The sequence below is a fragment of the Dermacentor andersoni genome, chromosome 5, assembly GCF_023375885.2.
Source record: "Dermacentor andersoni chromosome 5, qqDerAnde1_hic_scaffold, whole genome shotgun sequence".
Taxonomy (NCBI): Eukaryota; Metazoa; Arthropoda; class Arachnida; order Ixodida; family Ixodidae; genus Dermacentor; species Dermacentor andersoni.
The window spans coordinates 129016283-129032148 of NC_092818.1; the positions used below are offsets into that span (position 1 = coordinate 129016283).

The following is a 15866-nucleotide window of genomic DNA, read 5'->3' on the forward strand; positions in this document are numbered from 1 at the left end:
TCATGATTTCTCTGTTTTTCATTTCCTTCTTTGCCGTTCAGTACGGTTTCATGGCTGGTTGCCTGTCGATCACCCCTATCCACTATATATGTCGTTCTCCCACCTCGGTTTAACATCCTTTCCTCTGCCTCAGTCCACATGTCTGTGAGCGTAACATTTACTGATTAGTTCCGTAAGAAATTCGCGCATTTCCTGTGAGTCAACGTTTTTCGAAAGTCGCCAACAATATTGCTATGTTTTTCTAACTTACTTTCGTGAGAATGTGAAAGACGAGTTATTTGTCGAATTCGGGCGACCACCGAAATGTCCCGAACAATTTGCGAGCATATCTTCTAGAACTTTCTACCAAAGAGCGGAGCGTAGGTATTGACAAGTTTACATGCTCTCTGAATGCGTAATTACCTTTTATTACGTGGATTATAATTTTGTGTTGAACTCCCTGTTTTGTTTTGTTTAGTTTTATTATTATTGGCACGGTCGATCGTCTCTCAAACAATCCTAATTACGAATGAAGCTATCGTCAAAGCTGTCCTCAGAGAACGGGCTTAGAACGAAGCGTACGAAAACGGAACCCGTGGACAAAAAATACACGACACTGGCACTGGCCGCCAACAGTTGCCCACACTTGTTACATACTTCACTTCTCCAATTCCGCCTTTGCGCTGTTCTTGCTGAGCATCTGAGGACAAGAACATACGGTAGCGAATATTCGCAACGTCGAGTGCAAAACGATGACGCAGCATATTGTAATGTATTGCCAAGATATTCACCCAACTAGAACAGCCAGAAGCACGTTTCAAAGGAGACGTCGTTGGAAATCAGCGTCAACACGTTCTCGAACCACCTAGCCCAACACGCTCTCTCGTTAATAAGACTTGTGAGACAAGTCTTACGTACACAAGTCTTGTGTGTACGCGCGTCCAAGCAGGCTTGCGCCGGACGCGTATCCCCGCCGAGCTTACTAGCGGTGTTTAACTGGAAAGAGAATGCCTTTAAGACACTTGCCTGCGCTGTATTGGCAGTGAGCGACATGTGGTGAGCATGGTAACACGCGGCAACTCTTCCCCCTAAACACCGTCCTCCGTTCGCCTGCCGCTCTCTCCTTCAAAGTATGAGCAGAAAGAAAGGAAGAGGACCGAGGGTCGGGGCTGATTACGCTGGCTCCCCTAGTCCACGTGCAGGGCCACCTGCGGCCTTCGCCGGACAGGTTTTCTTCGTCGGGAGAAATGCCGGGGGATGGCGCGGCCTCCTCGACAACAACAACGGAGGAGAACATCGACGATACCGCAGGGCCTGTCAGTTACGCCTCCCTCGTCCGGAAGCACACGCCCGGTCGTATCAGGTACGTGACAAACGGCAGCTCGCCGCCGCAGGCATGTGGTCTTTGTCTTGAATGTAGCGAAGTGCGAATATATATCGAATATTTGGAATAACAAATCGAGGAATGTCCTACTGGATTCAGTTTTGCGAATGCAACAGTCACTACTCGTTGTTCGAAATACGAATATTTCCTTCGAATACGCAACGAACATTTCACAACGTCAACTGTGTGCCACCAAACATAAAAAATTGTAGCAAAAGCGCGGTAAATTTCGTCGCCACAGGCACTGCATGGGCACAGAGCTTGATAACTCACTTAGTGGAGCATGCTGCGTCGCTAAGGGAGCGACACTTTGCCGGCGGCACAGCGATCATTCGCGCGCTCAGAAAAGTCCTGTGTAGGCGAGAGAACTGCTTGTTTCTTCCTGACGATCCAATTGTAGTTTTAATAAATTACGCTTAATAAAGTGTTATATGATGATATACCCTTTCTGGCGTTATGAATACTGGAATGTCAGCATTGTCTCTTTTATATCGTGCAAACGGTGGCTATGTAGTAGAAAACTACTCGAAAAGTTTTTTATTCGACTAGCTGCGGGCACTACTCCATTCGTATTCTATTCGGGCTCAAAAATTACAACTCGTACACCCCTACTAAAAGCAATATTTCCATTTAGGGGATGTTATATAATCTCTAAGCACAACCTGGAAAAAATGGACACTTTTAGTGACGGACACTGCGCACATACAGCTTTGTTCATCAGCGCCAAAAATACCGTCCAGAGAATTATCAGCTCTCTGCGTGGCTACTGCCTACAAGAGTGGCATGCATAATCTGTTCCGTTTACTGCTTATGCACTGGTTTCACGCACTTACCGGTCGCTCGCTCCGCCTGTGATGAGACGGCGCAAGGCCACCTGGGTTTTCAATTTCACAAGTTCGCGTCCAAGGTAAACTGCTGCAAGGGATTTCAACATCGCTTCTGAACGCAGTTCGTCCCGGCAATCTGGTGCGGTGCGAAGTCTGCACAACGCTTCGACATGGTGTGGTGTGAGCCGTAGATCATGAAGAACGTCGCAATTTTTGTCTTGCTCGCCCCTCTCTACGTGTTTCGTGCCCGCAGCGACGAGAGTGACTGCGACGCGACGCTTCCGTGGAACGTCTCGCGAACGGACCACCCGGCCATCCCGCAGGAGCGCCTCGAAGAGTTACTTAGATGCCCCGATGGTCTTCACGGCTGCAGTGTGTCGCCAGTGAACTGTGCGGATGATTTACACGCGGTCACGTGCTCCTGTGCGGATAACTGCGCGCTCTACGGTAACTGTTGCTGGCAAGCCGGAGTGTCCTTATACCCGCCAGCAGAAGCAACGTGCGTTCGACGTAACGTCGACAGGTATTTCAGCAGGGACTTCTATGCAGTGACGGGGTGCAGCAGTGATTGGCCAAACGACGAAGTGCGCGACTCGTGCGAGAACGCGACCAATCTTAGGGATGGGTTTTACTCGATCCCTGTCACTACTGAACGGAAGCTAACGTACTCGAACGCGTTTTGTGCCCTCTGCAACTACGATTTGGACAGCACGTCGACATTCTGGAACGCTTCAGGAACGGGAGTCACGGGGCTTCAGGTGGCTCCGCCGCAGTACGTCTTGCAGAACAAAGACTATTTTCTGTGGCCCTGTGATTCGAGACTAATAGACGTACAGACGTGCCCCGAAGGGTCCGACTTTGAAACTAAACGAAAATGCTCGACGTACTTTGCTCCGGTGAAGCTCGAAACAAGCGAGTACGAAATCGTGTACAAGAACGCCTACTGCGGTCTCTGCAACGGCGTCGACCCATCGTCAATGCAGTGCGTACCAAAACAACTCGTGCCAGAGTTATGGTCCCGTCTGTTAATCAAAACGGCCTACTCCAAACCGAACCTCGTAACACTCATTAGACCAGTCGTGAGCCGAGACTCCTGTTTCTCGTGGTATAATAACAAGTGCTACATCAAAAATGTCCAGTACTACTTTGCTAACCGTTCTGCGACAATCGAGAGCATAACGGGTGGCAATACGACGAACGGGACGGGATCTCGGGTCGAGCCCTACAACGTGCAAAATTATCTCACCATCATATGCATCACTCTGTCACTCGTATGCCTCTTCTTGAAAGGCATTGTCTACGCGACGTGCAAGAGTGCGCGGAAGTTCGTTTCCGGGTGCACGCTCTGCCTTTCTGGAACTTTGTTCTGCAGCCACTTGCTTTTTCTCCTCGGAAACAGCTTCGATCTACCCAAGGCAGTCTGTCTCGGCTTTGCCGTTGCCCTTCACTACGGCTTCCTCTGCACTTTCTTCTGGACCAGCGTGCTCTCCTTCGACATCTGGAAGAATGTGGTGGCCGTTCGCCTTTCATCAGCTCGACAGGGTAGCATTCTGCTCTACTGTGTCGTCGCCTGGGGTGTTCCACTTATCATCGTCGCCCTGTGCGCAGTGCTGCACTGGACGGCTCCAGACTTCATGCTGTCTCCTCAGTACGGACGCTACGCCTGCTGGATTGGCAGCCTGTGGAGTCAGCTTGTCTTTTTCCTATCCCCCATGTTGATCCTGCTTCTGTACGACATTGGCCTCTACGTCCACGTGGTAGTGCGGATCCGAGGAACGACCAAGCGTGCCGCTTCTTTTGACTTCAAAGGCGGCGGGAATAAATCTAACATGGCGCTTTTTGTGAAGCTCGCGTTCATCATGGGCACGACGTGGCTTCTGGGTTTCGTCGGCGCGTTCTTCAACGTTTTCGCTCTCGACATTGTCGTCATCATCTTCGTCGGGCTTCAGGGAGTGTACCTGTTTTTCGGCTTCAAGGACTACCGTCACATGTTCCCGAAGCGCCGGCACAAACACGGCAAGAATGCTCCTACGGCGAACACGGAGCTTCCACTTTCTGAAAAGGACATCACGTCGACTAGCGAATGTCAAACAATTTCAGAAGCAAGGTCTGTGTAGAAAACGAAATAACGTCATCTTAGTGCATGCTTGCTCTTACTATTCGGTTTGTATAGCTCCTCTGCTGGCTAATTAATTAATCTTTATTTATTTATTTATTTATTTATTTGTTTGTTTGTTTGTTTGTTTGTTGTTTATTCTCGCAAAAGCACCCTGCCTATATAGCCTGTAAGTGAGTGAGTGGTAGGCAAATTTGCTGCGAAGAACCGTTATTCGCATTTCACCCCCCCCCTCCCTCTTTCCCTACTGCTGGCGGAAGTATCTCGCTTAGTCCTTGGTACATTTTCGTGATTCGGTATGATGGCGCATGAACTAAAGTTAAATACAGCTGCCATCATGTGTTTCAACAATGGTATGGGAACCTTGGGGAACTGTATTCATATTTATCAACGCACGGGGAACGATGTTCGTTATTCGCGTGTCCTTTTTTTCTGAAGGTGTGGGGTGTCGTACGCTACCAACGTTATCGTGTTCTCAGGAAAGTTAACGAGCCATTGTGATCTTACAGAGCGTAAAACGAAAGACTTACGCGTCTTGCATGAGCCAGTTTAATATTAGAACGTTTTCTTCATTACCAAAACGCTCACTCAAAAAGCATGTGTTAGTGCGTTTGGCAACACTATGCTACGAAAAATTTCCTGATAAGTACAGTCTGCTTTGTCTTTCAACAAACCAGAGAGACAACAGAGATAAGTTATTCTAACCTGTACAGCAGCCTTTTGTACTGTGTATACGCTGCATAAATACTTCTCCTCCAAGCGGTACAGCCATAATTACAAGCCTACTTTGTTCCTCGATACAGTGTGCGGACAATACAGGGGAAAGCCTCTCGAACCCCCCAATAGAGGAAAAATTATTTCGGCAATCTTCAAGTATAACTAATCGCGGCCGCTTCATTTTATTACGGCAGTGCCACTGAAACGAAGAGATAAAATAAAAAGGAACAGGACGTGCGCTAACGCTCAACATGTGCGCTTTCTCGTTGTCTGGCGCTTGTTTGTGGTGTGCGTTTTTTCGTGTCCTTGTGTTATTCGCGTTGTTAAACCTCAGTGCTGAGTGAATGTACCCGCGTGTCTACGTTAAGTGTCTCGCAAACGCCTAAATCGTAGCCGCAGAAACTAGCAGAAGTGCTCGTCGCGGAAAATCGCCCCACGTGCCACGAACTTGGCACATTTTCAATAGCTCCGCCTCGAGCACCGCTTTTTATCCCGCTCATTTAGTCATACCCTGTGTCAATAAAAAAAAAAAAGCTCACGTTTCCCGTAATGTAAATTTTTTCGTACGAAAGCGGCAGGCATCTCAAAGCACGCGGCCCTCGATACGACTACCCGTAGGCGTCCATCGCAATCTGCCCACCGCTTGAGTCCTTGTGACGTTAAATGTCAGTTAAACGAAGCGTGTCATGTGAGGCTCAGTAAGCATTATCATCTGCCTGCGCTTACGTTTATGCCTCCCTCTCCAAAGTAAGGGTCTCGAATCTGCTATCGCGTCTGGCGCAGGCGCGTATACCGGATGCAAGCAGGGTCACGATGGTGTGGGGCTTGTGGCGAAGCCTGCGCTGGCGACGATTTCGCGCCGCTGTTGCTGACGCACACGTGTTGTAACATTTTCTTTGTTTCCCTCCCAGATCACTGCCAGGGGAAACAACTCTGCAACCAGCCGACGCTGCTGCAATGGCGCCTGAAGCGGGGGATGTCACGGCATCCTGATTGCGTCGCTGAACCGACATCGCGAGACGCCGAAAAGAATGGCGAGGTAATAATCTAGTCAAGCAACGTTTATGTTCAGCTTACATATTTTGTTTCGCCTGTTTATATCACGGAAATAAGCCTGCTTTGAGGTTTCACATTTTGTGTGTTCATTTTCTGTGGACTTTCTTAAAAGTATGACTTGCCGAGCACGTGTCACTTTTTGTGTTTCTTAGTCTGTTCCAAGCGGACTTAGACCTCTGCAGTTCGTCTTTCCGTCTGTCTGTGTGTCCGTCTGTCTGTCCGTCCGTCCGTCCGTCCGTCCGTCCGTCTCTCTGTGTGCTGTGCGTGTGTGTGTTAAAGTATTTCTACCAGATTTTTATTTCTTTTGGTTTGTTTGTAGCACAGGCTGCAACTAAGCTTTTTACTTTCCGATTAAATGAGTAAGGAATGAAAATTCCTCAAGAAGTCGCAGTGAAGAAATGAAACATGAATGATATTGATTGACTACTGAATTTCGGACATATGGTCGTATTCAAGATTTACTGAATTTTAGACATATGGTCATATTAAAGATTCGAAGTCTGGTATTTTCCAAAGTCGTGATTTGTTATAAGACAACTTGATCACTCCGTAGGAATTCAGCCTGAAACCCTAAATTCAAGCCTGTGTGCCTGGGCCTTACTGGAATTCAGCGTTTTTGGTAATTATATGTCCCATGAGCTTTTGATGCTGGAAGCACATCAAGATATTCGTATTCAAAAATTAAATCTCATCGCTTCGCCCCACAAGATTGCCTTCACGACCGTAGACGAAGGCTTGACTGTCACAAACGCTATAGCAATGCCGGCATAATAACCCGTATGCCGACTACCGAAACAGATAGCGGCGTACTGTCCAGGAGAATCGAGGCATAAACATAAATCACCAGGTTGCGATTGAATCTGAGGGTCCTTGTAAAGGCTTCAGCTTTTTCGGAATTTGTAAGTAAAAAACAAGTGCTTTCAATTTTGATATCGACAGCGGATATCTCAACCTACAATCGTGTCACAATAAGTTATAAAGTATGATCACCTTGGCGAGCGATCGCCTCTTTGAAACTCCGAGATAAACATATGGCCTCAACTGCATACTTGTGATGCTAAACACTCAGTTATTAATAAGTTCAACACGTTAGTTTATGTCTGCATCTATGCACCGCTGCCAACTCAAATGAAACTTCTGTATGTCCCACAGGATCTATTTTTATTATTCTGTAAAGAAAAAAAAAGTAGTTTGCTTCCCATTTGACAAATAGACAGTATATACAAATAGACAGTAAATGAGAAGGTAGTCGTCGATTTTAGCCTAACAGTTCTTCAAAATTATTCGCATTTTCGCATACTGCACGTCCACCTAACGAAAAGGGCAAATGCAAAAGATGCCAGTGTAGCTGCCATAATTTTCTATTATATATATGCACAGGAAGAAAATTCAGGTCTTGTGAAATTACACCAGAGTCTGTTTTTGATAACATAGATGCGTAGTACGTAATCATTGCAACATCGCAACTCCGGGAGCTGTGCCCGCCGCGGTAGTTTAGTGGCTATCACGTTATGCTGCTGAGGTCACGGGTTCGATCCCGAGCGTGGCGGCCGCATACCAATGGGGGCGAAATGCAAAACCGCTCGTGTACTTAAATCTAGGAGCACGGTAAAGAACCCTAGGCGCTTAAATGTACCCAGAATCTTCCACTATGGCGTTCCTCTTAATCGTGTCGTGGTTTTTGTACGTAAAACCCCAGAATTTTGAAATACAGAACATGCGAGCAATGCGAACAGTACGCGCACCTGGTAATGTTTAAAATCACGCGAATTAAGCCTGAAACTTTATCAAAGCACGCTCATGTGCATTAAGAATGGTGTATGCAATAAAATGATTTCGATGAGCACCCGGTGCCTTAGTTCGGAAGCTCTCTCTGTTTTTTGTCGCGCCTCGTTCTCTATTTTTTCTCTACAGTTATATTGCAATTATATGAACACTCCAGGCGCATTTCTGCCGTCGTCGGCGTCGGTGTGATGTTCCATATAAAGTCCAAGGGCGATAACATCGTCGCCACGCGCCGTGTGCTGTGTGTGCGAGTAGAAGCGGGCGAGGTTGAGGCCGGCGATAGTGGCGGGACGAAGGGAGGAAAGCGGAGAGGAAGGGCGCCGTCTTCCATCGCGCGCAAGATACCGAGCAGGGGGAGCGGGGGGGGGGGGGGGGGGTAGGCGTTCTACTCCGGTGGCTACTGTGTAGGACGCGGCGCTCGGCCACGCGGGCGCTATTTTGAAAGCGATCTGCGATGAGTAGAGTCTAGGTGCACCGAGGGTTCATAGCTTCGTGCGCGCTGTGCTTTCGCCGCTTACTTGTTCGCGTTAAAGCGATAGGAAGCACAAGGGTCAATTCGCTTGCTGCTGCTTCCGCGCTTCCTCACTCCAGCGTTTGGACAGCGAGTTTCCGCGGTCATCGAGTAAGATGTGTTGATGTTTGCTTGTGCTCGCGTCACACCATGCTTGTTGATTTAGTTAGTAAGCGAATGTTTACAAGTTTATATGGCCAATAAGACTGCTATATTTACGTCGTATGGCTGTCTACTAATTTGCTATCGCAATCGATGTTTCGCCTTTTGGGCGAAACTGCAATTTTTATTTAATATACTTTTTCCTTTGCGTTTTTTTTTTTTCTGAGTCTTTATTGCCCTCTACGCTCACACATGTGTATCCTAACGATCAGTGTCGGTGCGATTCCTGCCCGTGCGGCCTCTTGCGTATTCTGTGAAGTTCGTACCTGAAGTAAGCTTTAGAATGCAACATTCAACTTGGGCTGTGTTATCTATGTGCAGCTTATTCAAGGCCACGTGATGTGCAAGGTTACGCCATCCTCTGAACCACCCGGTTCTCGCTCCTGAAACCATGAAGGGCGTCCTCACTCTGATTGCGCTAGCAGCTCTGCTCGGGACCTGCTGTTGCTTCCAAAGTGAGTGCAACGCAACGCTACCATGGAACGTTTCGAAAGAAGACCACCCGGCCATACCGCCAGAGCGCCTAGAGGAGCTTCTTCGATGCCCTGAAGAGCTCCACGGTTGCAGTGCCTTACGCGTCAATTGTACGGAAGATCTCTTCGCTGTCACATGTTCCTGTGCCGAGAACTGCGAACGCTACGGTGACTGTTGCTGGGACGCCGGAGCTAGTCTTTCGTCGCAAACGGCATCCACGTGCATTGGCAGAAACGTTGAAAAGTATTCTCGGAGAGAGTTTTACGTCGTGTCCGGGTGCGACCTCAACTGGCCAGACGACGAAGTGCGCAACTCCTGCGAAAACGCTAAAGAGCTTAAAGATCCTTTTTACCTAATTCCCGTCTCCACAGAACGATTGACCTACTTCAACGCGTTTTGTGCACTCTGCAACTATGACCTGGACAACACTTCCATGTTCTGGAACGCCTCGGGAAGCGCTGGAAGAGATTTCCAAGTTGCCCCTCCTCGGTATGCGTTAGAAAATAGTGACCTTTTCTTCTGGCCCTGCGATGACGGGCTCGTTGAGATCAACACCTGTCCAGAAGGCACGGACCCGGAAATTAAGCGTAAATGTTTAACTTATTTCGCTCCGGTACGATACGAAACCAATGAAACCGAAGTGGTGTACAAGAACGTGTACTGCGGACTATGCAACGACGCCGATCTTTCGTCGATGAAATGCTTGCCGAAACAAGTCGTTCGTGAACTTTGGCCCCGCATACAATTAAGGACGCGGTTCCGACCTAATTTGTTGTCACTAATAAGACCAGTTGTGAGCCAGGATTCTTGTTTCTCGTGGCACGAAGGAAAGTGCTACATCAGGGCTCCCCAGTACCACTATGCAAACACTTCGATGCCAATGGCAGAAAACGAAACTATAGGCGCCAATATTACGAATATCACGAGCCCTGTGCACGAGCCTTACAACGTGCAAAATTATCTCACAATCATCTGTATCAGCCTGTCACTTGTATGCCTGTTCTTGAAAGGCGTCGTGTACGTGCTCCACAGAACTTCGCGGACCTTCTCTTCGAGGTGTACGTTATGCCTCTCGGCTACGCTGTTCTGCAGTCATTTGCTTTTTCTCCTGGGAAACAGCTTCGACGTGTCCAAGCCAGTGTGCGTGGTTTTCGCTGCTGTCCTGCACTACGGTTTCCTCTCCACCTTCTTTTGGACGAGCGTGCTCTCTTTCGACATCTGGAAGAACGTTGCGGCCGTCCGGCTCTCATCGAGCAGGCACGGCGGATTCTTGCTCTACGCTCTCGTCGCTTGGGGCGGACCAGTCATCGTCGTCGCGTTGTGCCTGGTGCTGAACTGGACGGCACCGAACTTCGTGCTCTCGCCTCAGTACGGGCGCTTCGCCTGTTGGATAGGCAGCCTTTGGAGCCAACTCGCCTTCTTCCTCATGCCCATGGTGATCTTGCTCATTCTAGACATCGGCCTCTACATCCACATCGTCGTGAAGATAAGAGACACCGCCAAACGCGCAGCTGCCTTTGACTTCAAAGGCGGGGGCAACAAGTCTCACATGGCGCTGTTTGTGAAGCTCGCATTCATCATGGGCACCACGTGGCTTCTGGGCTTCGTCGGTGCTTTCGTCAACGTGCTTGCCCTAGACATCATCGTAATCGTTTTGATCGGCCTTCAGGGAGTGTACCTGTTCTTCGGCTTCAAGGACTACGAACATCTGCTTCCGAGGAGGTTCAGGAGAAAACGAAGAGCCGCTGCTACAGGCGTATCCACTGCACATACCGAGCTATCTTCGTCGGGAAAAGACGTCAGCTCGAGAGAGGACATCAGTCGGTCTCCGGCTGCCAGGTCATCCGAAAAGCTGAACTAAGAGTGCGTGTGTGCAGTGCCTTTCTTTACTTTTACCGACTACATCGCACCTCATACATACCGTGAATTAGCATTTGAGTATTAATGTGAGTATTAAATTGAGTATTATTTGAGTAGTAAATAGTATTTGAGAATTAGTATTAGTATTTGAGAAAAAAGACGCAGCTGTATACGGAACTTTGACGACAACTGTGTAATATGGTATGATATGTGCGCGCACTTAATACATTCAGGAGCCAGATATATTTGTTTATGAACCGTAATAATTGTGTTGGCCAAAATCAGGCTAAACGAGGCGTGCAAAGGCGGTCTTGGAAAGTCCAGATTTGAAGCTCCAAATTACTGAAGGTTTTATTTTATTTAATGTACGTGTAGGGAGGTATTGTAATATAAGTGGTACCAGCCGTTCCTTTTGTTTTAGCTGTACCACGTGAAAAAAAGTAGTGTTATTGAAGGGTCATGCAAAATACACCTCACACTCGCATTATTAGTGGTTAGTCGTTAGATTTCACCTTTGCGATTACCTACTTCCACCTAATGTCATACCTCATGATCACCTACATCCTTCATTGTGGACGTGTCTTCTGCGTCCAAGCGACCAATGTGCGCGCTGGTTTTACATCAACGAACACCCGCCGTGGTTGCTCAGTGGCTATGGTGTTGGGCTGCTGAGCACGAGGTCGCGGGATCGAATCCCGGCCACGGCGGCCGCATTTCGATGGGGGCGAAATGCGAAAACACCCGTGTACTTAGATTTAGGTGCACGTTAAAGAACCCCAGGTGGTCGAAATTTCCGGAGTCCTCCACTACGGCGTGCCTCATAATCAGAAAGTGGTTTTGGCACGTAAAACCCCATAATTTAATTTTAACATCAACGAACCTGTGCCAGCCCGTTAGCTCTGGCACTATCCGAGGTATAAAACTCGTCATCGAATAAAACCTGCTCATGTTACCTTATCAAAAAAAAAAAAAAAAACACAGGTGCACTGCTCGCCATAGCGTTGTGAAATGCAATAATGTTTAAGAAAAAAGAAAGAAAAAAAACCGTACAACTGGATTCTAAATGGCATGTACTAGATAGCGTACGTTAAATAATACCTGTCTAAATAATACCGGTCATTCTGTCCCTGTTTTCCAAGACAAACAATAGAATTCTAGAAGTAGCGCTTGTTCATTTATACCTATGGCTGCACTAATTACGATAAGTGCAGCTACATCGAGATCCTAGACAGATTGTCCACAGGATTCTGCACAAACCAAATTCAATTGATGGCGCCTCGCAACACATTTGCGGTGACGCCGTAGCTAGTAGATACAGTTAGTGTAATTCGTAAGACATCTTCGGAATCTTTCTTCTCAGCCATGATAAAGCACAGTACCCTGTGAAAAAGTGTATCTTATGCAAAGTATGCCACCATATGCAGCTATCTTGCATGCCGTTCAGAGCAACATGTGGTGTGTGTGTCTAGGTGTTCGCGTGCGCGTGTGTTTGGGTGTACATATGTGTTGTGTGTATGTGTGTTGTGCACGTGTATTCATGCAATATAACTTGCTTGTCAAGGAAATCATGTCGCACCTTCTTTTATAGACGTAGCACCGTCAGCGCACCACATACGAAGCAATAGACCGCAACTGCGATTGGAGTCCTCCCTTACTACACGTTGGGCTTGAAAGTGTAGGCTGTTATAGAGTGTGGCACTTTTCCTACCACGTGAACGCGATGGGTTGACAGATTTATACGTGTAAAAAAAAAAACGCCATGGCAGCGTGGGTGCGCATGTTATTGTGCCGACGCGGATGTCCACCTAAATCGTCGACTGCCTCCATGAAGAGAGTTCATTTGTCATCTTTTCTTTTTCTTTATGAGACAGAGCCTGCAAAATAGCGAGTTTGCTATGAGAGAATTAGACCATGTCGCATGGCCGTCGGCAGTTAATTTGGAGAGTCTGACCCCAAATGTCGTCGCAACGGCTTTCGAGTTACGAGACGGTTCGTGGGGCGAAAGGTACTCGTGCCCTCACATCAGGCGTCGTCTATATACATATGCTACAAGAGGCGCTACTGCGGTTCAGAGAAGCCATACTGATTTGCTCTAGCCGCCTCTAGGTGCGTGCTCGGCAATCACGTGTCTGTAAGCACTCACACTTAGTTGGTTTCCCTCCTTCTCATCTTCAGGTCCGTCTTTCTCCTATGTTGGGTCTATAGTATACTGGGTGCAAACCTCGTCAACCTTTCTCTTTTCAATCTCATTCTAACACATTGATGCCTTTGGGTGGGGCCTGCCCTTCTTCGTCGCGATTGTGATTGTGATTAATGAATAGGTGCTGAGTATTTAATCTTGATAACAGGTTTTCTTTTTAGCACACGAAAACTTTTTTTTAATGTTGTCTATTTTGCCTAAATTCTGTTTAGTCGAGCACATTTGACGAGTGCTCAAGAAGATGGATGGACGGACAGCCGAAGCTATAGCTCAATCGGCAGATCACACTGTAAAAAAAAAAAAAAATACATCCTTAAAGGTGAATAAGAGTATATATAAATTTATAACTCACATCCTTACACCCATAAAGGGTATACAGGTGTGAGTTACAGACAGATTTACACCCTTATTCACTTTTAAACGTGTAAACTATATTACAGTGCACCGCACGCGTCATAAGGAGGTCGTGGGTGCGGTTCGCGCCGGCATCAACACGCCGGTGCGAACCCTTTCGTTTCCATTTTTCTATTGAAGCATGGTGAATTTGGCAAACTGCAAGTGATTCGGACGAGGAAGAGCACAGGTTAAACGCTGTCAACGCTTGTCTTCCTCTTCCGTAGTAGTCTTCGTCCGCTTGAGCGCTGACCTAAATGGATCCTTTTTCCGGTATTAAGGATATGAAGTTTATTGCAAATTTAACCTTCATTTGTAATTATTTCCACAATTCAATTAGAACACAATTTATTTTCCCTAGATTTCTTCTTTCATTATTTAAATAAATGTAAAAGAAAGGGATGTAGTCACCCTAAAATGGTGTCCGCTACTCCCTTTCGCATAGTATAATAACACCAATATTATTTTTTAATGTAACGTAAGAATAAACAACGTTATGAGCTCAAAATATCTAGAGCATATGGTCCTGTAAACATAGACGAACCTTTCGACATGAAAGGTGAGGACAAGTTGAAGCAAACATGTACGCGTATGCAGAATTCCAAACACATACACGAGGTGATGCAGACCGAGATGAGCTGGTGAACGTATGTGTTTTCTTTCGCTTTTCTGTTTGTTGGCTTCGTACATGGCTGCTACTACAAATTGAGCCCCTCAGTTCACCGGAGTATTGTCGCTCAGGGATAGATTTTCTTTATGCTAAGCGAGTTGTTTTCGCATGAGACAGGGCATAATGAAAGCACCTCCATTTGCACAATTGAATTTTCACGCATATGCACTTTCTGTTATTAAACTTTATGCAAAATAGTAGGCGTACTGACGAGTAACGTACCATGCATTCCGCATTAAGCACATTTGACGTTCATGAGTGCAAGCAGTAGATTGCAAATGTCGTTGAACCCGCCGTGGTTGCTCAGTGGCTATGGTGTTGGGCTGCTGAGCACGAGGTCGCGGGATCGAATCCCGGCCACGGCGGCCGCATTTCGATGGGGGCGAAATGCGAAAACACCCGTGTACTTAGATTTAGGTGCACGTTAAAGAACCCCAGGTGGTCTAAATTTCCGGAGTCCTCCACTACGGCGTGCCTCATAATCAGAAAGTGGTTTTGGCACGTAAAACCCCATAATTTTAAAAAACAATGTCGTTGAGCGCAACGAGTTATGTTCGGTGTACGCTAACCAAGGCAACAGAATTTGAAGCGACCAGAGTAATGAGTGCAATGAAAAACCGAGAAATAAGGAGAGGAAAAAACTGATGAATACCCGCAGCGTCAGCGTGGACCTGTAATTGATGCTTTATTCTACAGGAAATAAAAAGAACTGAAAGACAAGCGGAAGCAGTTCCAGATGCGTGAACGATGAACAAATATTCGGATGGTACATACTTTCCATGCTGCCCAACAAAAGCGCACAAACGCGGGTACAAACAGGTCTAAGCGAAAGCTTTAATCCGTCTTTCCAATAAAGCAAACAAGCGTCTTCCGTTAAGTATGCGCACGACAAAATGCCTTTTTGTATGGAGCTAAGCTTTCGAGTTCCGGTGGAATGTGCAGCCCACTGTATTCCAAACAGTTCTGTCAACTCCATTGAAATTTTCCTACATCTAAGAGTTGTGCGACTTGTTAAGGGAAATAGGGAAAGTTATCCATATCAGGGGAAAATTTTTCACTTGGACATGGAGGAAAGAAAAACTCAGTGATGGGAGAAACCTCACTGCTGCGAACACAGATACGAAGAACTGCTCACGTGACAGCGTGTTTCGGTTTCAGCCACCTCAAACTGCCTTTGCGTTAGCATTCGAAGTGCAGCTTATGATCGTACCGCATGCAGCGCAGTGAGCGCATCTCGACAATTAGACGACAAGGTGCGCGCGTCCTGGGCTCGATAACGGAACGCTTCTACTGTGCTATAGCCGTTCGTACCTCTAGCTGTGCTGTCGATTTATGTGGCCTTTGATTGAAATATTCGGTAACCGGCAAAACAAACGCACGCTGCAACAACAAACAAAGCAGCACTAACAAATGTCGGCATAAGCGAACGCATACGCCTGGCGCTGACCACCCCAAGACGATTGTTGCGCGGCGCCAGCCAACTCTGCATGCAAATTTACCCGTTACCACCCATAGGCAGAGCAATCTTGAACAAAATCTCACTCTAAAACCCCAGTGGGTGGGTCTTTTTTTTTTTTGGCACGGAGAAGAGAAAAAAAATGGCTGCGTATCCTGCGTACTATACTTTTCAAATGCCGCGTGAGCGTGTAAATGGGAAATGTTGTGGCGCTACGTCAACACGTCACGACATGCAAGAAAAATTGATTTCACATAGTTTACATTGTGCATTCTG

General features: G+C 47.1%; 2 protein-coding genes across 2 annotated transcripts; both read left to right on the forward strand.

Moving 5' to 3' along the window:
- The first annotated feature begins 1163 nt into the window (after window positions 1-1163).
- Window positions 1164-14663, forward strand: LOC126531141 (adhesion G-protein coupled receptor G5-like). Its single transcript, XM_050178558.3, has 3 exons — window positions 1164-1342; window positions 5935-6062; window positions 8859-14663. Exon 3 carries the CDS (start codon window positions 8929-8931, stop codon window positions 10870-10872), a length of 1944 nt encoding a protein of 647 aa, XP_050034515.1. The 5' UTR covers window positions 1164-1342; window positions 5935-6062; window positions 8859-8928; the 3' UTR covers window positions 10873-14663.
- On the forward strand, window positions 2201-4396 carry LOC140218375 (adhesion G protein-coupled receptor E4-like). Its single transcript, XM_072288101.1, has one exon. It carries the CDS (start codon window positions 2385-2387, stop codon window positions 4305-4307), a length of 1923 nt encoding a protein of 640 aa, XP_072144202.1. The 5' UTR covers window positions 2201-2384; the 3' UTR covers window positions 4308-4396.
- Window positions 14664-15866: the final 1203 nt, after the last annotated feature.

Excerpts from the sequence above, each read along its gene's own strand:
- LOC126531141 (XM_050178558.3), top strand. The coding sequence starts at position 8,929 with ATGAAGGGCGTCCTCACTCTGATTGCGCTAGCAGCTCTGCTCGGGACC.
- LOC140218375 (XM_072288101.1), top strand. The coding sequence starts at position 2,385 with ATGAAGAACGTCGCAATTTTTGTCTTGCTCGCCCCTCTCTACGTGTTT.